The sequence below is a fragment of the Musa acuminata genome, chromosome BXJ1-9 (assembly GCF_036884655.1).
Source record: "Musa acuminata AAA Group cultivar baxijiao chromosome BXJ1-9, Cavendish_Baxijiao_AAA, whole genome shotgun sequence".
NCBI lineage: Eukaryota > Viridiplantae > Streptophyta > Magnoliopsida > Zingiberales > Musaceae > Musa > Musa acuminata.
In genome coordinates, this window is record NC_088335.1 from 45,858,195 (window position 1) to 45,879,762 (window position 21,568).

Here is a 21,568-nt window from a genome sequence, read left to right on the forward strand (position 1 = left end):
CTCAAGTTTAAGGACTAAACACACAACTAGGACCATGAAATCGCTATCTAACAGTGAGGTATCATTAACTATCAAGTATATCCCTAGTGTCCCTATACACAATGGCTTTGTCAGTGGATCTACGATGTTATCTTCAGATGAAACTTTTTCCACTACTACATCACCACAGGCCATGATCTTTCTAATCAAGTGGAACCTCCTCAGAACGTGCTTCGACTTCTAAAGAGAATTGGTCCTTTGCTTGAGCAATCGTTAGTGGATACACTCAATATCCCTTAGAGAATGAGTTTACTAATTGATCCGCTCATTGAATGTTGGATGGTTGATGATACCTCATTGTCAAAAAACGATTTCATCGTCCTAGTGATGTATTCGGTCCCTAGACTTAAGACATCAAGGATGTCCTATATAAGTATTCAACTCTTTGATACAAGACTTATAGACCTAAAAGTTCCAAATCTAGCATAGTCGATCATCAGGAGTAATAATCAACCTTACAAGGGCTATTGAGTGTCGATAGAAAATCATCCACTCTCGGTGTCATGAAAGAAATATCTCATATATTTTTACTTAGGAAAATCCCTAGACAAGGTCATTCGGATTGAGAGAGAAAGAGTTCTCCAAGAGAATCCAATTAAAGCGAGACTCGTGTAGAAACCGTATAAGTCTGATAGCGCCATGCTTAGTATACGATTTCTGAGTTATTATATAGATGAGACTCTATAGATACATGGTAACTAAGGACAGACATGTCCAATTGATTAGATTAACCTATATTGTTTGGGGACTACGACGTAGTGGCCTAGTACGTCCGCAGTCGATGAGTCGAGTGAATTATTATGAAGATAATAATTCACTAAGCCAAAAGGAGTTTTGACATGGTATGACTCACGGCCAGCTTGATATTGGGTTTAGAAGGTCACACACATATGGTAGGTATTGTGACAAGTAGATATTCATAGACCTCATATCTTATTAGATATCCAATAAGCCCTTGAATTATTGGATTCTATATATGAGATCTAATAAGAGCCAATGAGAGATAATTCGGTAGAGATTCACTAATCTAAGAGGCTTGGGTAGTTGGATGGAGATTTAGTTCCCAATAGGGCAAGATCCATTAAGGTTAAGTTTACAAAAGGCCTCTATTAATAAGAGGGAACCAAAGGGCCATAGGTCAAACCTCTTTTGGCTACCACCTCCTATTCTCCTCTCCTCCTCAGCCAACAGCTCTTGTTCGGGGTGTGTAGATAACAAAAAGGGCCAACCCCTTCTTGATTACGTGGTGCACGCATGGAGGTGATTTGAGCAGCGATTTGAGGAGCATCTTCACAGCCCCTATCATATGGATTACTACTAAAGAGGACGATAATTGACATCCTTCATCATCTCCCATAGATCTGCAGGTTTTCAGGGATATACGATCTTTCTAGGTAACACATCTTTCTTATACATGTAGTTTTCGATTTCATGGGTTTTTACATACCAATCTTCGTACGATGATAAAGGACTATTTTTCTGTAAAAATCTAAATTTTTTGTTTTTGTTCTTCTGCTGCGTATGTGATGTCATCTTAAATTTCCCAACAATATCTACCATGGTAGTGGTGCAGGGCCAAATGCGCCCAAGGCGTGTGAGTTGGAAACTTGACCCACACCAAGATAAACCCACCACGGCGAAGGCGTATGGCCAAATGTGCCCAAAGTATATAAGTTGAGAAACCCAACCCACGCCAAGGGATATCCGTCACAATGAAGGCACAAGCCCAAATGTACCTGAGGTATGTGAGTCGAGAAACATGACCCGCACTAAGATATATCGACCACGACATAGGCACATGGCCAAATATGCTTGAGATATATAAGTCGGGAAAATCGATCGGCTCCAACATATATTTGTCACGATGAAGGCGTAGAGCCAAATGTGCCCGAAGCATGCCAAAGTATATCCATCATGACGAAGGCATTTGCTAAGGTGTGCCGTAAGACACCTGGTTCAGGAAAACTCGACCCATAAAATGAGATCTTGAATGCTCCCATGAACTAAACGACACGCTTCAAACCTCTTTCGCAAGAGCCCCAAAGCACACCTTCGGGGAGAGACAAATGATAGGGAATCTATTGCTAGTTGACACGTGATCGTCACATGAGATCCAAGTCACCCTCCACCCATTTGCCTATATGGATGAAGATTTAAAGTAAGCAAACACAAGCTTGACAATCACAAACTTATTTTTCATTCACAATCCTTTTTAAGCTATAAAAACATATTCCGAATAGGGGAGAGGACTTTTTTTAACTACTCGAACCCACATTTGGAGATCTCGGATTACTAACTTGAGCATCGGACGGATCACATCGGGAAATCTCTTCCGACCTCAGGTAGCACTTCGAAAACACGATGTTTCTACCTTGAAAACACTTTGGATAATCCTACACGTACGGGTTCAGATCACGTTAAGCTAACCACGATGTTAATGATATTTTCTCCTAAAACATTATGGTTTATTATTACTTTTATTCTTATCTCAATTTTCATCTCTATTTCACGTATAAATATTTTTGTAATCAGATTTTAGAAAGTTGATTTTTTTGGTACTCCTCTCAAATTCATTGCTGTGTGCCTGATGGGAATGGTTTTTTTTAATTTAATTCTTGCAAGTAGAAAATTGTCATTTAAGTAATCAGATATCACTTAATTTTGTATCAAGTGCTTCTATAACATAAAATATGGGTATGAAATGCTTCTGTATTATAGAGTCTGAAATTTGATGATCAGAAGATAGAAATCAAAATCCTAATGAGTTGGATAATATATAATTAGGCCAACACTACGCGATAAGAGATGATTACTTGATGTTCAAAAGATAGAAATCAAAATCCTAATGAGTTGGACAATATAAAATTACACGATATGAGATGATAAGTACATAACTATTGGGAAAGAAAACGATTACCCAAAATAAGGGAGCGGTGATTAGGACAAAAACGAGAGATGGACAATATAAAATTACACGATATGAGATGATAAGTACATAACTATTGGGAAAGAAAACGATTACCCAAAATAAGGGAGCGGTGATTAGGACAAAAACGAGAGAACCATATTTAACGATATTGTCATCAATATGGATCAAGAACGAAGTGTGCTGCAACCTTATATGTGTGATTTGGGACCTGCACTTGAATCAACCGAAGTGTCAGAAATTGCTGCAAATTACAATCGAAATTGCAAACCCTCAATCATCATGTATTTGTTAGACAAATCTGAAGTTACAGACACAGCAAAAGTGAAACAAAATATAGTTTGCAATGATCTGCTGCAGAAGATACTGAACTCTTTCGGAAAAAATATGTTTCATTTATTGACACAAAAAAAAACTTTATCTAGAAGCATTATTGTTTGGAAATGAAAACTACCTTCTGATGCGGAATAGACTTCAATAAATCCATCTGATAACCACTGGTTCACTATGAAGAGAAACTTTAAGCAATTTTTATACATCTGTCATCTGCCCAGCGGATTCAGAAGAATCTGACTCCCTTGTTCTTCTCTTCCAAGGATCCTTCTTCGGTTGCCCATCGGCGGTTTCCCATTGACGAAAAGGCAACGACTCATGCTTATGCCAACAAGGGTCTCCAAAAGATTTGAAGAACTCATTTGCCATCCCGTCAGCTGCCTCCAAGAAATTACCAAAACCACCAAACAATCTCCCTTCAATACCTTCAATGTCACTGTGAAGCCCAGGAAAATTAAAGGGCTCCATTGTTGGCGAGTTAGAAGGAAACAATCCTCCGGTCACTTCATCAGTAACATCATCTTCGGTGTGCTCGGTTTTTGATTCAACTAATTCGACAGGTCTGAAGAACAAAAAACCCACGATATCAATCAATGCTAAAACCCATACAAACGAGATTGCTAACATAAAAGGATTTTGTAGTTCTCCACAATGCATCAATGCATATTAACTAACAGTGATGCAAGTATAACTTGTCCATAAATGCACTTCATAGTTTTTCCTGGAGTCCTATGCAAAGCCACTCTGCATCACTGATAGACTACTTAAGATTCAACTGTAAAGGCATTAGTTTGTTTCGTAAGCCTTTGTCATGAACCAGAAAAAGACAGAAATAGCTAATGAACAATTCCACTGGAAGTCCATCAGACATTCATACAGTGGAGTTATGCCGTTGATCTAAAACCTGCTATTATGAAATTATGACAAGATCTAAGAATAATAGAATAGGATCTACATGAGCAAGAGATTGAAGGATGGTTTACTATAAATCTACACGAGCAAGGTATTTAAATAGCTGTATTGCCATCATTTCCAGAAAACTACAAGCAAATATGTGTGCATTCTACATATTCAAGCAATGTAAAATATAACCTTTATGAAGCATAGCCAGTTTTTAATAATGCTCCAATGAATATAATAGTGCCCAAAATATGGGTTGGACTTACATGAAATAGGTGGACAAATCCTATGTTTAATCCGACAATTGAAAATTGACATTATAAATACTGTAGGTGACCGATGTACACATGCCTAAACCAATTTGGAGTATTTACATCTCAAGACAATGTAAAGCCAGAAGTTTTCTTAACTCAAGACATATTTTCCCTTTCCCATATTGGTAGGTCTAAAAATAATTAAGCACAATCTTCATGACCGACAGGTACACAAGCCTAAAAACAAACACAATGCAATTAACTATTTATATATCTTTTAGATGAAACCATTAATATTCTATCTGCTCTATCATGATGATTATTATAAAGACATTTTCAACTATCCACAAAAGAAAAATCAACTTTTCAAATTCAACTTGATATACTTATAGATGATATGCCGCAATTCCAAGCTTGGTAGTCATTGTATATATTGTCATGCATTGGCGTCGGTAATTCGGGAGATGTTCTTCTCCCGATCCATGCCGTACATGATGAGACAATGCATACATCTCATCCTAATATAGCAACTAACTGATCATTTATGATATGCCGCGAGTACCACAAGTCTCATCCAACCAAAACTGATGAATCATCACAAACAAACAATCAATCAATCGATTTATAAATTTCTGGATCGAAGACCACAACCAAAGTGATAGACGCATCCAAGTGTGACAAATCGATCGAAACGTCCACAGGATTACGAGAACGGAAGAGAGGAAACGACGGGCAGCGATACCTTCCAACGCAATCCTTGAGGGTTTGTTCGGTCTTCTCGCACTTGCGGACGAACCTACCGGGCTGGACCTCTTCGGTTCGGCAGGTCGATCGCACCACCATCTGCGTCGAGCACCGCTCCTCGCCCGCCGCGAATCGAGAGTTAGGATCAGGGTTAGGGTTCACAAGATCGCCGAAGCCCCGCCTCGAGGGCTCCTCTTTCTCCCGCTTCCAACCCATCTGTCTCTCTCTCTCTCTCTCTCTCTCTCTCAATGGAATGGCGAAAGATGAAATGGACGGATGCATACACATCGTCGAGGGTGTAAGTCAGTTCCTGAGAGCAGTTGTGATCCCGTGCGTGTTGTACGCGTCTCATCTGCCTCGTGATTGGGAACAGGCCATGGAGCCCACGTGGGCCCCACTAGGTGGCTTCTTCTCTTCCCACTCCAACAGTGGGTGGCTGATATCGGGTGCGTCGCAGACGTAGCAAGAACATTTTTCTTTGCAGCGTGCAACTATACCACTGTATCCTCACGTGATATTCATATATGTCACGTGACGTTCATATATGTCACGTGACGTTCGTCCCCAATATACAAAGCTCCCATCGACATTGAGAAGTAGAAAAGATCGATATAAATGTAGTAACTCTACACATATAAATTATTATTTTCTATCACTCGTATAACAAAAAAAATAACCTTACAAAAAAAATTGTTACAGATAGAAATAAATTCTAAAACGGCAATATATCAAAATTAGTTCATTCAGATGAACTTATTGATTATAACCATCTGAAAAATGCCCCGAAAAGATGCAAATATGCTAATTGAGGTGCCAGCTACGCCGGCATTGGCATTCACCTCGATTGGTAGCTGCTGATCAAGATTTCAAGAGAACTCATTTTGTGTGTCATCAACAAGCCGGATCAAAGTTTCTTTGTGATCTCTTCAAGGGCACGGTCATGATATCTCATTCGTTCGATTGCAGCTATAGCATTGTCAAAGTCATGAATTTTGAATGCTTGCTCAAATGATCTTGAGCATTTCTCAAATTTTTCTTCTACCTATGTAAGATATGGGAAGCAATTGGTGGTATTTTGTCAACATATCAAGGCATGGAACAGTGAAACAATTAGAGTAATATGGGCAGAATAAGATTAACCTGAGTCTGTATCTGATTCAGTGAATGAGAATCATTTGCCTCTTCGACAGCTTCTCGGATGTCCATCATCTGTCACAGCATAATATGAAAAACATGAAGTTCATTATTATTCGGGAAATAATATCAAAACATGTGGGATTATATATTTTAAGAAGACAGCAGAATACTGCAAATATGCAAGGTGATTAATGACCCACATCATCCACAAGCTGAGGGATACCAAAGTTGGTGAGACATTCAAATTCCTGAATCTAAGATCTTCAAATGTCAGGCAAAACCGAAAAGTAATCAGATAATTACCTCAGCAAGCAGATCTGGATCTGTGATTGTCTTCTCTTCATCAACATGTACACCCTCCAGTTTCAACTGTCAAAGGATAACAGAGAACGGATATTAATCACAATAAACTCGACTTTTGTTTTTTCCAGTCCATTTCAAGCAACAACTACTAATATACACTAATAAAGTGGCTGTGATTAATAGTCAATATTGATGCAATAAGACAAGAAAATAAAAGAGATAGGACATCAAACCAAAAAGAAAACATCAGAATATATATAATATATAGTTTATAAACAATTCTCATTCATTTGCAGGATTACTGGCGCAATTCAATATGCTCAAAGTCCAGTCAGTTTATTTCACATATTAGAAAGGTTTACAAAATATGGGAAATAAGAGGGCCACATAAAAATTAGTGCTGCTATAAATCCACAAGAGAAGCAAATTTTATCTTCCATCATTAATTCCAAGAAAAAAAACTAATATTGAAGTATAAATACCTATACAACAAGGATTCTGCAGACTGGAATCCTTGCTAACCGGCACTATCTATAGCAAATAAGCACAGTAACTTGTACTCTCAAGCTATTTGCCTCCGTCACCATCTATAATTCCAAAATGTGATCTTTCACCATTTTGGACAATAACTCAGTAGTGAAAGAGTTTAATTGGCTTTTAACTTATGAAATGATGAGGAAATCAAATAATTACTGGAAAATATAAGTTTTAGCTGCCAGATACTAACAAAGGAACCAGAAATATGCCACTTCAAAAACAAAGAGAAGTTCATTAAAATATTGATTATCTACTACAAGATAATTATCTAAAAAATTACCAGCAAAGGTCGTCGCATAAAGGTTAGCAACAAACTTACCAGGTATATTGCCCTCAGTAGGGGTTTGCTTAGAGTCCGATATGCATCAATTACTCGAGCAGACTGTTCAGCCGCAAACATCTTTTCCTTCTAAATCATGTATACCAATAGATTTAGAACTAATTAAAGAATTACGTACAAACTATAAAATATGCAGGCAAGTTTAAATTCTAAAGTTTCGAAACATATCCTCCGACCTCAGATTTTGAATGCACTAGGTCAGGATGCAATTTCTTTTGCCAATCTTTATACTTCCCTTCTAGATTACCATCCTTTATTTCATATTTTCTTTCCCTGCATTAAGTGAAGAATGTAGGACTTTACCATTCATTGTTATAAAGGGAAAGTTCCAATTAGCTTCTTAAAAAAATCTAAAAGAGATGCTTGCATTAACTTACAGGTCAAAACACTCCTATTACAACCACAATATCTCAGATGATTGCTACTTTTAGGAAAAAATCGATACAATCAAAATCATGATAATCATTTTATGCCTGATAAAAGCCACGCACCAAGACATACTAAATAAACTGATGTTAGAGACTCTTCATCACATAACAAATGCACATCCAAAACAAGAATCGGATTAGAACTTATTAGTAATACTAGTATCAGAGGAATGTCAAGAACATAAAATTTGCTTGATTAGGTTTCTATACCGAAATACCAAAACGACTTTAAAGTCATATACCGCTACCCTAGACTGTCTGTCATTTTGGTCTAGACACTTGATCAAGCTCGTTGTACCGCACGATACGATACAATACGAGTGGTATATACGTCTAATAGGTGACTGACACGTGGACCAGTTCAAAGGGTTTTCAAACCCTTTCCTCCCTGCTCTTTCAACATGTTTCACTCTCTCAAACTCATTCTCACTCACATCTTTCTCATTATCATATTTTTCACTCCCTTAAACTCAATATAAGCTATGATTTGTGGATTGGATCAATTTTGGAAGGCTCATTTGGGAGGAATGGATCGAAGCAACGGGGAATCAAGATGATCCTTTACTTAATAAAGCGGGAGATCCGTCATATCCTCGCGTTTTATCACTAAGGCACTAGAATAAGAGGAACAAAATCGCCAGCAGAAGGAAGATCCCCTTGTCAAAACATGATGGAAGGTGTCAAACAACCTCAAGTCAAACTACTCAGGGTCATGATACCCAACCGTCACAATCGTTCGCCTAACATGCAAAGACAAATGGGAAGGTAGTAGTATCAGTCACACCATTAGAAAAAATCAAATTGGATGACGAGACACTTTCTCAATAACATTCAGCAAACCTGCTCGATTCGTAGACATAGCAATGCCATAGACAGCAATGCCTCGACCGATAATGGCAACAACGTCAGGGAGTCGATGGTTCCACCTACTCAATTTCAAGGTGATGCATGGACCGAAGAGTAGTATTTTACGTATACCACCTAAGATTCAAATCATGGAGCTAAACAAGGTACTGATCAGGTTTATATATAAAAGGAGAAGGAGAAGGCAGTCGACGATTTTGAACAGATGCGACAGAACTTATACAACGTAGACACAAAGTGGAGCTCATCATATTCCCAACCATCATATTATAAAAGATATTACGACTAATAATAGTACGGTGATATTGGTCACTCTTTTACAAGCAGTAGTACAGTGATCGATCTTCTAATACAAAACAGTAGGTCAGTGACGAAAGTAGAAGTTTCGACGTTCTCCAACCTCCGCACTGATACATGCCACAATCATACTTGCCTCAGGAACCGCCTCGAGCACATGTGGTTCGCAACGATCAGGCTACAACCATCACCATATTGATGCACCAATAATATACGGTGTATTATTATACAATATCGTGGGAGAAATTTCAGGATTAGGTCTGACTAACATGCCATATTGATATATGAATATACAGGATCGAGGACCCCAATCCATCGCCTATGGAGCCCCGTCGTTCTTTTCGATGGTAGAACCAGAAGGCAGATATATTCATCAATCAATCCATTTATTACTTGATTCATTTGAATCTTAAAGCTTAACTAGTAATCTATCAATTTAAATCATATCTTTATAGATAATTCAATATCAATGGAACGATGGTTCGGAACATACCACAACGCTGCCCCTCAAAGTCTGAAAAAGATATATGTTGCAATTCCTTCCTAATTTAGAAGATTTTTGATGAAATTATACTAAACTTACATTTAGTTCCAAATAAAAAACCTTAATATAAGTTTTTTCCTATTTTGCAAGTATTTTTGGAGGTTTTTTGGCTTTTTTCTATGTCGTCGACACACCCCACCGTACAGATACTCAACACACTAGTATGGGGCGGCACAGCAATCAACCGACACGTCAGCTCAGATCAAGAAGCCGAACATTGCACTTGACAATCTATTTTTTAAATGCCAGATTGCAATCTTTTTGGGTAATTGTCCAAGACAAGCTTGAGATTTCTCTAACAAGAATAGAAGATTGGAACCAAGAAGCTCAGATTTAGAGAGCGTGGATCTTGAAGACAAGTCTGCCAAATCCTTAAGGGCAATCACTGCAAACATCCTCTGAATGATTTGTAAAAACAGAAATGAAAGCTTGCATCAGAACTGCTTTATACAACCCTCTACATTGTGGCTAGAAGTTCAAGCCTTATCCTCTAAGCAATCAACCAAAGCCACCAATTCTGAGGAGATAGGGGATTGAATTCTCAGATCAATAATAATGATATTAATGAGGCAAGTTATTCTTTAGACTATGATGGATCTATTTCTAAGTCTGCTGAAGCTGCAGAAGCTGGGTACATCATCATGGATGATCAAGGAAAGGTGGTAGCTGCCGGGAACCAAACTCACAAGGTTAAAAACCCGCTGCTCATTGAATGGTGGGATCACTCAAAAGAGCAAAGGAGGAAGAAATACACATGTGGGTGCAAACAGATGCACAGACTCACTAACTTACTCAATAGAAGGGAAGGGATGTAACAACTGTTTTGAACTGGGAACCGAGACTAGTTTTTTAATATGGTCTTGTATCCCTAGATTAGATAACCTTTTTACCCACAAGCTTGCAAAAATCGCAAAACTTAGTGGGAATTCTCACAACAGGGTCACACAACTGACCTTTGTGATGTTACTGTTGTTACATGGTTAAATCACAGTTACTTATTTTCAGAAATAATGCAGGAACACCACACAGTAAAAAAACACACCATCCTGAAAGTTAAGAAACCAATATCAGCTTGTATTTTACACATAAAATTTGCATAGCAAGAGTTCCTGAATGCAGTAAAAAAGACAATAGATGTACCAAAAAGTAGTTAATTTTTGCAAAGGATAACAAAAATCAGATAATGAGGGAAAAAATTACAAAGAAAGACTCGCCATAGAATTATATTGTTTCCCTTGACCCAATTGAATGATTTATTGGTGCAAAGAGCTTGTTGAGATGTAAACATCAATAAATATCGAACTAGTTATTTTGCATTAATCAACAAAGGAAATTCAACACTCACTGCAGCCAACAACTGTCATCTGAAAAACTACACGCTCTATCTGGAAGAAGTTATATGCCAAGAGCACTTACAGCCCAAATATCTGGAAGAAGTCAATTGATTGGTCCACAGGCTGCACGCTTCCACACAATCCACAAGCCAAGAATGGTCCAGGCGATACTGCAGCTCCACCACAGTTCCAGCACCTGGGTAATTCTCCACTACCGGCCTCTGATGAGCAGAGAAATCGATTCGATACTCTAACTTCTGGAAAGTCATGATGACCAAGGCCTCGGCAATTGCTAGCACGATCAAATCGCTTTACAGGAATGCTGAAAGATCGAGTATTTATGCAGAAATTTGAAAGGATTCGAGGGTGGAGATGGAGATCTTCATGTACAAGACTTGAGGCGGAGAGCCACAGGCCTCGTTTGGCTGTGTTCTCATAAACCAGCTCTTTGAGACTTGTTCTCAACAGTGAAAACAGAGAACAATTCTTGCTTCTTCTCATAATCAGAAATACGTTGAGACAGTTGTTTACCAGAAATTGTCTCCTGAGTACAGAAAACACAGAGAGAATGTTCAACACTTTGTACTAACTCCAACATACAGGGCATACATCATATAGATTAGGTCTAAAAGAGATGATAAGAATGACGTCGATACATTTTTCATAACATTTTTGCAGATTTTTCATTCTTGTCCGGGTCAACTAAAAAACCTTTAATCATGTGGCAAAAACATGATATAGAAATCACCGGTACGTACCGGTGACTCGTAAGAGGAAGGAGAAGGGGAAGGGGCAGCGAAGGAAGAAGAGGAGGAAGAGGAAGAAGAAGCGGAGGCGGTGGAGGAAGATGAAGGAGTAGGAAGCGTATCCGTCGATGACGCACGGCGAGCAGCGGGCGGGCAGCGGCAGCAGGCGGCGAAACGAAAGAGGGCTCGCGTCTGGGCGGGGGGGTATTCGCGAGCCCTAGTCTTAATCAATTATGACCGTGATACGCTGTAAAGTTCTACTATATATATATTCCCAAGTCCATCGTCAATAATTTTGGACGAATTCTTGCAAAGAAGTTATTTGATTTTAGATTTATTTACGTGAAAATATCATTTTATTTTTAATATATTTATTAACAAAAATTTATCGGATCTATCGTTGTCATCGTCTTGTACCTTCGCTCACAACCATCGAATCACTACTTGACGACATAGCCCACAACCCTCTAAATACAATCGAACCACTCCTGCTTAGACAGATCATCCCCACAACCCTCTAAATAAAATCGAACCACCCTTCCTTGGACAGGTCATCCCCCTCCGTCACCTATTTGATTCATGTTAGATTCATCGTTGCCTCTGCGTGCACATGGACGATGCAAGGGCAATCGATGGGCAATACAGGGCGATAAGCCTAGCAGGGCAAGGGTAAAGATAAAATGATCACTTAAAGAAAAATACATGTCTTGTCAAAAAAAATTTAAATTTATAAGCTTTTTTTTCAAAAATTCACCCAATAACTATTAAGAATGCCAATTAATATATTAGAAAAATGAAAATTCTCTATTAAGTTCAAATCATGTGATAATATTATATAAATTCTAAGTTCAAAATAATCAAAAATAAGAAGAAATCAATTCAAATGTTTTGAAATCACCATTATTTATCAGATACATAACGTATATAAATTAGGATTCCTTTTCTTTCTTAGATTTTTAATCCTAATAATAGTAGTCATACAAGTCGTTTAAATTTAATTACGATTCTTGTGAATAGTTTAAATCTAATTAGAAGTCTAAAAATCTTACCCATCCTAACGAGATAGCATACATGAAATTATATGAATGTGATGAGGATTACTTGACATTTGGTTGTCACTAAGCCATTTTCTTTTTGTGCAAATTCTTGGGGAGCTTCTTTTCTTGTACATGTTTCACGGAAACGTGTGCTTAACGTGGTTTGCATTTAGAAGACAGCAGGTTTTGGATCTGCAACTCCTATTGTTGATTCCTGAAGTCACTGCTGATAACATTTAGTCTGGAAATGTGGAAGCACTGCTCGCGTCTCTTCATTTTTACTATAGAAAATTGGTAGCTCCATGATCAGCTTCCCTTCATTTTTGCCTTCCATGTTCTGGAAATGTCGACTTGTTTATTATAATGACTGTTTCTACCCTCGCACTCTAGATTGTGACATGGGAAGATGTTCACGTTGCAGCAGGTTCTCCATTCATTGGGACCGAGAACTTAACAACAATCAACAAACTAATGGCATGACTATTGCTGTTCATAGTGCAATCCAAGTAGAAAATAGCATAGTTGATCATTTTGCTTGCAATGGAGAGAGAAGAGAAAAAAAATTTAAGACATATCAATAATCCAAGTCCGGGAGCAACTTAGCTCGACAATTTGCTGTAAAGTAACATGAATAAAAGATGTCTATGACCCAATTTTTGCTGTTTCCAAAGAATAAGCTTGCAGACCTACCAGTTCAGGTTGATTCAGGGCACCTTACTGCTGTGCGCACTGCACTCTTTGGGCACCGCCATGAACATCGTCGTCCTCCTCATAAGCCTCCTGAGCTTGAGCCTGCTTCCTCCGCATCTCCTCTTCAATGTTAACATCATGTAATGTGGTTTCCTCGCATTCATCCAGCTCCATGTCTGTCATCTGAGTTGCAAGCCTTGGTGGGAGTACAGTTTCAAGAGCCTTACACTGATCTAGTGTCAGTGACTCGGGGAAATCCACGGTAAAGTGGATGTAGAGCTTCCCCCTCATGAAGGGCCTCTGGTACATTGGCATGCCCTCATCGTTGATTGCCTTAAATTGATCTGTGTCAGCAGAAAGAAGCTCATTTATAATCCAAGATCAATATGATGTTTCACTAGACAAAGGGTGAAGAGTAGTGATTTCAAATAAGACTGCCTGCCCCGATGAGCCTTACCGGGTTTAACAACTTCACCAGGGTTTGATTTAATAAGTAGCTGTCTATTATCCAGGTGGGTCAAAACATACTGGAAGCCACAGAGAGCCTCAGAGAGGGACAATGTGTGCTCAAAGAAGAGATCGTCACCCTTTCTCTTGAACTTGGAATGATCTTTCAGCTGGAGAACAAACACAATGTCTCCTGTGACAGTATCCGGCTGCAAGCATTCACCCGTTTAAACCATAAGAGACAAAGATTTGCTTAAACAAATAAAGCTCCAGCTATAACATGTATTAAATAATTCTACACAACAGGAGAAAAATGTTCTAACGAAAGCAAAGAGATAAAAGAACATACTGCTTCATCAGCCTCGCCAGGGAAGGTAATCTTTTGACCATTTTGCATTCCCTTCTCAACTACAACCTCCAGCACTTTCTTCTCTGGGACAACTTTCTCACCTTTGCATTGCGGGCAGCGATCCTTCTCATTGATAGTCTCCCCGGTACCCCTGCACTCATTGCATGGTTGCTGCATCTGCTGAATCATGCCAGGCCCAATCTGACGAATAGTGACCCTCATACCAGAACCCTGACAACCAGAGCACTTCATTGAAGCACCGGATTTTGAACCCTTGCTGCATAAGTGTAACAAAAAATGAGAACAATTATCCGAATCTTGGAAACTCATGTTCTGGGTATGAAAGGTAACTCACCCTTTGCACTTCTGGCAGATGACATTTCGTGACAGTGAAAGTTTCTTGGAAGTTCCATTGTAAAGGTCTTCCAAAGACACCTTCAGAGGATGGATCACATCCTCCCCTCTCCTCTGCCTTCGACCCCTGCTGCTTCCTCCTCCTCCTGTTACAAAAAACATGACAGCAAAAAGTTCATAGAGCATCTCAAACATAAGCAAACCACAATTTTTTGATATCAGAAGACAACAGTACATCATAGACAATTACATCAATGAACGAGCAGCTGACTGCTTACCTCCAAAGGGGCCCCCACCAAAGAAAGATGAGAATATATCAAATGGGTCATGGCCACCTCCACCACCCATTCCCTCCTTGAGGGCATCTTCACCATATTGATCATAGATCTCACGCTTCTCAGGATCACTCAGAACTTCATAAGCCTGAGCTAACTCCTTGAACTGAAAGCAAGAAACTGAATTGTAATCTCATTCTTGAAAGGAACAATGCGAGGTGGACTAACCACATATAACAACACACATAAGCAACAACAGCAAGCATGCAATAAAAACCGCAGGAAGATAGGCGAGAACTTTCGCTACAGCATGTTGATCCCCACGAGAAATAGAACATTTAATGCCACCTCATGATGCCAATAGGCAGCTCATCGCAGTAAGCTATGCTCTGACCTTCATGCATATAATAATAAATAAACAACCTTTGCATATTTCCTAAACCATTAATTGTTTGCTTGTTTCTGGGATCAATAAGTATTACCATCCCACTGCAAGATTTTAGCTGCTAAATATATGCTGTAAAAAAGCAATACAATAATCTAATTCAGAACATAGCAGCATTTAAAGTTAAATCCAAAAAGATCTACACGTCAGATTAGCCACCAAGATCTCTAGTATTAGTATCTAGCAAATAAATCAAAGACAGTAACAGATCAATCGAATTTAAGAGACACTCCTCCCATAAGTGTGGGAAAAAACGATCTTTTCAGAAGCAGATCTAATTTACGAACAAACAGGGATCGGATCTTAAGAGAACAAGATAAAACAAATCGAGCATATGAGAAACAGGGATCTATCTATACCTTCTCGGGGTCCCCGCCCTTGTCGGGGTGATTCTTGATGGCAGCCTTCCGGTAGGCCTTCTTCAGATCATCCTGCGACGCGCTCTTGGGCACCCCCAGGATCTCGTAGTACCGCGTGTTGTCGCTCTTCTTCGGCGCCCTCCCGAACATCTCCGCGGCCTAACCCTAACCCGATCGATCACCAAATCCGACAAGAAAAACCACCCAACCCAGCGATTCAAACCCCAGAGGCCTCCCGATCGCCGCCTCGATCGATGAACCGGAGAGGATGAAACCCTAATTAGCGTGCGCAGGGAACGCGATCCGGGGACTCGGCGGACTAGCGGTCAAGCGTAGGTGTCTCGGAATAACAAAATTGGGCGGAAAAGGCCGAAGTTTATAGAGAAGGGGAGGTCGAGAAAACGAGTCTGCCAGCGAACGTGGACCGTTAGATCGGAGTCGACGGACCTGATGAATGTGGGAAGCCGTCAAACTTGACCTAGGAACCTACCTAATGGCATGCGCACCTGGCGAACACGTGGACTACGTGGGATTCATGTTCTTTCATCAGATCCGACCCGAAACATATGGTTCAGTATTTGGATCCGCATCCGGATGTTACTGACTTGGGTGGATTAGGTGAATCCAACCTGACAATAACATATTAATACCGATGAAGGGGATTGAGTTGTGATTGCACAAACCCGATAATATATTTATGATATATATAAATATTTGTATATATGATTATTTAATGTCATATTGATCATAGACCGGTAATATGAAATCACTTACTGCATGTTGTAAGCCTTCTTCTCTACTCTCGTGCACGTTTAAACGCATAGAACGCAACCTCGGTATATTGTTTGTCTTTTGTGTGTATGAGCAAGTAAAAGCTGACTAACTTCTATCAACTTTGAGTCACAAAATCACAACAAAATGAAGGAACACCACCGAAAATTATAAATGGGGTGTTCTTTTAGTATGTAGGTGACATTTGAGAAGTATTTTCTAGTGTCTAAAAGAAGAAAATTGTCTTTGTATAAAATTGATGATAGTTAATTAACACTTGACAATTTAATAAAATTATCAATTATAAAATAATCATCCATTAAATACAAGTAACTATAAAAAGACCCTAAATAGACATGTCTTTTTATTCCTTTTTTTTTCTTGACTATACTAGTTTGAAGGGATCTTTGTTGTACTTGTTACTATCCAATTTTATAGGTTTTATATCTCCCGTCACGATAAGTTTTTTTTATGCTGGTCAAATTTTTTATATTTTTTTAATTCATGTGTCTCAAGCATATTTTGTCTCGTGTCTTTTGTTGTAGTAGGTTTCTTTTGACGTGAGTCGTATTTTTTGCACATCGATCACTTTTGTACTCTCCGAGATGGACTTCACTTATCGATCATTTTTGCACTCTTTGAAGTACCCCTTCATTAATTAATAACCCTTCAGGTTTAACCCAAAGGGACACTTATCTTTAATGTGAGAGAAGAGAGATTGATCCCCTCCCTATAAATCCCCCCTTAACCATAAGGGTGATGCTCATTCTTCCAATTAAGCCTTCAAGGCCCTCCTTAGGAGCCTTCTCTACTTAACCTATGTTCTCTTTTACAAGGCGAGTCAATTCTTGAGTGTCACATCCTACCACGTGTCAACTCTGCAATACCTCAGCCTTCTAATATTTTATTCTTTTATCTCTACTGGTTGGGATATCTTTTCTTTCTCGCACAAACTCCTCTCGATCTTACGATTGCCAAATGGTCAGGGAGGTTGATGCTCTATCCTTGGACAACCCAAGGGCAAAGGAGATTGATGAAGATCCACTCAAGGCAAAGTATCCCAAGGTAGAGATTGAGGAAGATGCGATCATTGATTACCCCGACGATCAAAATGTTCTGATAGCACCCGAAGTACCTTTTAATGATAGTCTTGACTTGCCACCTCCCCCTAATACCTAGCTTGTTATCTCGTAATGCATTAGTCTCTATTTAGTCATCAAGTCTATCTATCCGATTTAGTTATTGTGTCTTTTGCTTATTGCATCGTCAAATTTGTTCATTTGACTAATCTTCTAATTAGGTAGGTGGAGGCCTAATGTAGACATTTGACTGAGTTAATGTAGTTCATTTAAGGTAATAAATTTTTTTTTCCTCAACTTGTAATACCCACATCTTGAAAAAAATATATATTTTTTTACAATTGATGCCAAAGATATGGTAGATCAATGCTCGACACTTAGGGCATAGTCACCCCGACCATATCCCAAAGGACGTCTCAAGGGTAAAACTTTTTTAAATTCATAATATATCATATTCTCAATAACACTACTCTTTTTGTTGTCTCGAGGTGATAGGTTTCATTTCAGGCGACCATGATGACTTAACATGACCCTTCCCAATTTGGCATTAATTTATTCTGGGATCTAGTTGGGTTGCTAACTTTAACTTTCAAAAGTACCAAGTTTCCTAGTTTAACTCCCTGAGGCCGATCACGTCAGTTAGATAATTTGGCTACCACTTTTTTATATCTCAATGCCCCTATATATGTTTCTGATCTAACCTTGCTGATTAGGTTGAGTCCGGCTCAAAGTCCTTTTTTGAATAGTTCCTCATTAAAATTCATAACCCAAGGTGTTGAAAAGACTATCTCGGGTGCCATGATATGCCTTAGTGTTGAAAACTAAGCTAAATGATGAACCTCCTAACCAGTCTTAGGTGCCGTCCAGGATGCCCATAAGATACTCGGTAGCTTATCCACCCAAGTACATTTTGCTCCAATAACCTATTTCTTTAATCCTTCAAGAATGTCTCGGTTGATGACCTCGTCGAGACAATTGGTCTGAGGATGTGCCACTGAGTTGAACCTTAGTAAACTCCATATACTTGATAGAATTTCTTGAATTTCATATTGTTAAATTAAGTTTCATTGTCGCTGATGATGACTCTCAGAATTTTGAAGCGGGTGATGATATTATTCCATATGAGTCCCTCAACCTATTTCTCGGTGATCGATACCAATAGCTCAGCCTCGACCCACTTTGTAAAATAGTCAACTCCAATGATGAGAAACCTTTGTTAACCTAAAGCTAGTGAAAATAGTTTAAGGATATCCATACCCCACTAGGCGAAGGGCTATCTGTAATCAATCAAACTCAAAAGGACTACTGATTAATGTTGTATCCATGTAAACCTCTAGAACCTATTGCATATTTAGGCATATGCTATTTTCATTGTATCCTTACACAACATCAATAAGTAGAACCCTTGCCGAAGTATTTTGAATGTGAGGGTTCATCCATCGATGTGCTCATCGTAGATACCCACATGTACCTCAATAAGCACCTTCTCGGTCTTTTGGGGTGTTAGGAATATGAGAAATGATTGACTAAAAAACCCACAATATAGTTAATCGTTAATTATGCAATATCATGCTTGATAATGCTCGACTCTTCAAGCTAATGTAGGGTCCGTCGAAAGAGTTCTATCTTTTTTGTAACATAATATCTCATCCATCCAACTTGGCTCTTCCTCGAATGTAATCATGTTGTGATTCTCAATGGTTTGTGTGGCAATATCTCGACTAATAGTCCGCCATCCTTCGAGGCCCGAGTCGATGCTATTCTAGCAAGTTTATCAGCCTAAGCATTCTCTTCACTAGGGACATGTAAACACATTTAAATCGAGAGAAGTTGTAGGTTAATTTCTGCACCTCGATGATGTACTTTGCCATAGTTACATCTTGGGCCTTGTAGTACCCCCTCACTTGGTTCACAACTAATTGTGAGTCGATGAACACCATCGGGTCCTAAACTTGAAGCTCTCAAGCGAGCCAAAGCCTCAAGAGAAGTGCCTTATACTAAGGTTTCATTATTGAATATTTTAAACCTGAATTAGAGAGCTTGCTCATACACATTTTTGTTCGAGCCTTTTAAGACAAGTCTGACACCACATATATCTAAGGTAGTGGAACCATCCATGAATAGTATCCATGTGGGTGGGGTGTGCTTGTCAACCTCAAACGAATGAGAAATTAGTTCTAAGATAAAGTTTGTTAGTACTTAAGCCTTTATGGTAGTTCTTGTAACATGTTGGATATTAAACTTATTAGTCATAGGTGCCCTGCAAGATAATCACAAAAGTGATAATAAGTGTGACATAACACACACTTTTTTTACTTATTATTTATTTGATATTTTTTTCACTTTATATTGTCTATTGCATGTATTATGATGTCCATAGATCTGTGCAATGAAAACTAGAAAATAATAAGATCACGATAACGAGGCTGATTCGCCTTTAAACATATATCCTAAATAATTCCGATCATAGGTCACCTGAGAAGGACATTGAGATGACTGGATAGACTGGTGTACTATATACCCTTCTATATGATGGAGGTTGTTGGTCTAATAACTGTTCGTGCGGAGATACTAGAGATACCGCGCAAGTGCTCATTGGAGAATGAGTTCACTAATTGATCCACTCATGGAATGCTAGATGGTTGATGATACCTCATTGTCAGACAGCGATTCCATCATCCCAATGGTGTATATGGTCCTTAGACTTGAGATACCAAGGATGTCATATACGAGTATTTCACTTTTTGATACTAAACTTATAGACATGAAAGTTTCAAATATAGCACAATTGGTTATCGAGAGTGGCAGCCAACCTTACGAGGGCTATTGAGTGTCGATAATAAATCATATACTTTTGATGTCATAAAAGAAATACTTTATGTGTTCTTGCTCAAGCAAATCTCTAACTAGGGTCATTCAGATTAAGAGAGAAAGTATTCTTCGAGAGAATCCACTTAGAGCGAGACTCAAGTAGAAACTATATGAGTCTGCCAACATATTGTATGGTATATGCTTTTTAAGATATTAGATAGATCAGAAACTATAGATACACGGTAATTGAGGACAAATAGGACCAATGGATTGGATTACCCTGTATTTTTTGGGGACTACGACATAGTGGCATAGTACGCCCGCAATCGATGAGTCGAGTGAATTATTATGGAGATAATAATTCACTGAGTCATAAGGAGTTCTGAAAAGTATGACTCATGACTAGTTTGATATTAGGCTTAGAGGTCACACACATATGATAGGTGTTATGATGAGTAAATATTCAAATATCCAATAAGCCCCTGAATTATTAGATCTTATAGATAAGATCCAATAAGAGCCAATAAGAGATTATTAGATAGAGATCCACTAATATAATATACTTGATAGTTAGATGGAGATCCAGTAACCAATATAATAGGATCCATTATGGTTAAGTTTACAAGGGACCTTTATAAATAAGAGATAATCAAAGGGTCATATGCTAAGCCTTTTTAGCTGCCACCTTCTATTCTCCTCTTTCCTTCTCCTCTTCAGCCAACAGCCTCTATTTGGGGCGTGTGGAGATTTAGACAGTGATTTGAAGAGCATTTTTGTAGCCTTTACTGTGTGGATCACCGCTGGAGATGAGAGTACTTGACCTCTTTCATCCTCTCTCATAGATCCATAGGATTTCAAGGATATACAATCTCCCTAGGTAACACATCTTTTTTATACAGATAATTTTTGATTTTATGACTTTTGCGCACTAATCTTCATACGACGATGAAACATTTCTGTAGAAATATTATATTTTTCTTTTTGTTCTTCCGCTACGCATGTAATGTCGTCCTAAGATTTTCCTATAAAACTCACCTAGCTCTACTAACCACCTCAACAGCCAACCTAAGACATTGAACCTAAAGAGAACTTGTTTGAGTGATTGGTCAGTGATCACCTGCACAACATATGCTTGAAAATAGTGGTAGAGCTTCCTTACCACCAAGACTAGCACAAATACAAGCATCTTGATATGAGGTATCATTCCTCAAGTCCGTTCAGAATA

General features: G+C 38.7%; 3 protein-coding genes across 5 annotated transcripts; all 3 read right to left on the bottom strand.

Annotated features, from left to right (window-relative positions):
* Positions 1–3,216: 3,216 nt before the first annotated feature.
* On the bottom strand, positions 3,217–11,959 carry LOC135593810 (iron-sulfur cluster co-chaperone protein HscB homolog). 3 transcript variants are annotated; one of them, XM_065084101.1, is made up of 8 exons: positions 11,739–11,959; positions 11,063–11,524; positions 7,690–7,786; positions 7,493–7,582; positions 6,637–6,702; positions 6,337–6,405; positions 5,195–6,238; positions 3,217–3,860 (listed from the first exon to the last, which is right to left on the bottom strand). In XM_065084101.1, the coding sequence occupies exons 2-7, from the start codon at positions 11,479–11,481 to the stop codon at positions 6,101–6,103; spliced, it is 879 nt and encodes a 292-aa protein (XP_064940173.1). In that variant the 5' UTR covers positions 11,482–11,524; positions 11,739–11,959; the 3' UTR covers positions 3,217–3,860; positions 5,195–6,100. The 3 variants fall into 3 exon arrangements, with proteins under 3 accessions (XP_064940173.1, XP_064940172.1, XP_064940171.1); XM_065084100.1 differs by having other exon boundaries at positions 6,036–6,238; positions 11,637–11,959; XM_065084099.1 differs by having other exon boundaries at positions 11,637–11,959.
* LOC135594151 (fra a 1-associated protein-like) lies at positions 3,497–5,412 on the bottom strand. The gene is made up of 2 exons (XM_065084561.1): positions 5,195–5,412; positions 3,497–3,860 (listed from the first exon to the last, which is right to left on the bottom strand). The coding sequence occupies exons 1-2, from the start codon at positions 5,410–5,412 to the stop codon at positions 3,497–3,499; spliced, it is 582 nt and encodes a 193-aa protein (XP_064940633.1).
* Positions 11,960–13,270: 1,311 nt separating the features above from the next.
* On the bottom strand, positions 13,271–16,039 carry LOC135593809 (dnaJ protein homolog). The gene is made up of 6 exons (XM_065084098.1): positions 15,683–16,039; positions 14,882–15,044; positions 14,605–14,749; positions 14,250–14,526; positions 13,911–14,109; positions 13,271–13,797 (listed from the first exon to the last, which is right to left on the bottom strand). Exons 1-6 carry the CDS (start codon positions 15,830–15,832, stop codon positions 13,478–13,480), a joined length of 1,254 nt encoding a protein of 417 aa, XP_064940170.1. The 5' UTR covers positions 15,833–16,039; the 3' UTR covers positions 13,271–13,477.
* Between the last annotated feature and the right edge of the window lie 5,529 nt (positions 16,040–21,568).

Excerpts from the sequence above, each read along its gene's own strand:
- LOC135594151 (XM_065084561.1), bottom strand. The coding sequence starts at position 5,412 with ATGGGTTGGAAGCGGGAGAAAGAGGAGCCCTCGAGGCGGGGCTTCGGC. Across the intron at positions 3,861-5,194 it reads CTCAAGGATTGCGTTGGAAG|ACCTGTCGAATTAGTTGAAT; the intron begins GTATCGCTGCCC and ends TTTGTTCTTCAG.
- LOC135593810 (XM_065084100.1), bottom strand. Across the intron at positions 7,787-11,062 it reads TTCTTCCAGATATTTGGGCT|GGAAAGAAAATATGAAATAA; the intron begins GTAAGTGCTCTT and ends CACTTAATGCAG. Across the intron at positions 6,239-6,336 it reads TGAATCAGATACAGACTCAG|GTAGAAGAAAAATTTGAGAA; the intron begins GTTAATCTTATT and ends TATCTTACATAG.
- LOC135593809 (XM_065084098.1), bottom strand. The coding sequence starts at position 15,832 with ATGTTCGGGAGGGCGCCGAAGAAGAGCGACAACACGCGGTACTACGAG. Across the intron at positions 15,045-15,682 it reads AGGGCGGGGACCCCGAGAAG|TTCAAGGAGTTAGCTCAGGC; the intron begins GTATAGATAGAT and ends TCTTGCTTTCAG. Across the intron at positions 13,798-13,910 it reads TGGTGAAGTTGTTAAACCCG|ATCAATTTAAGGCAATCAAC; the intron begins GTAAGGCTCATC and ends CTGCTGACACAG.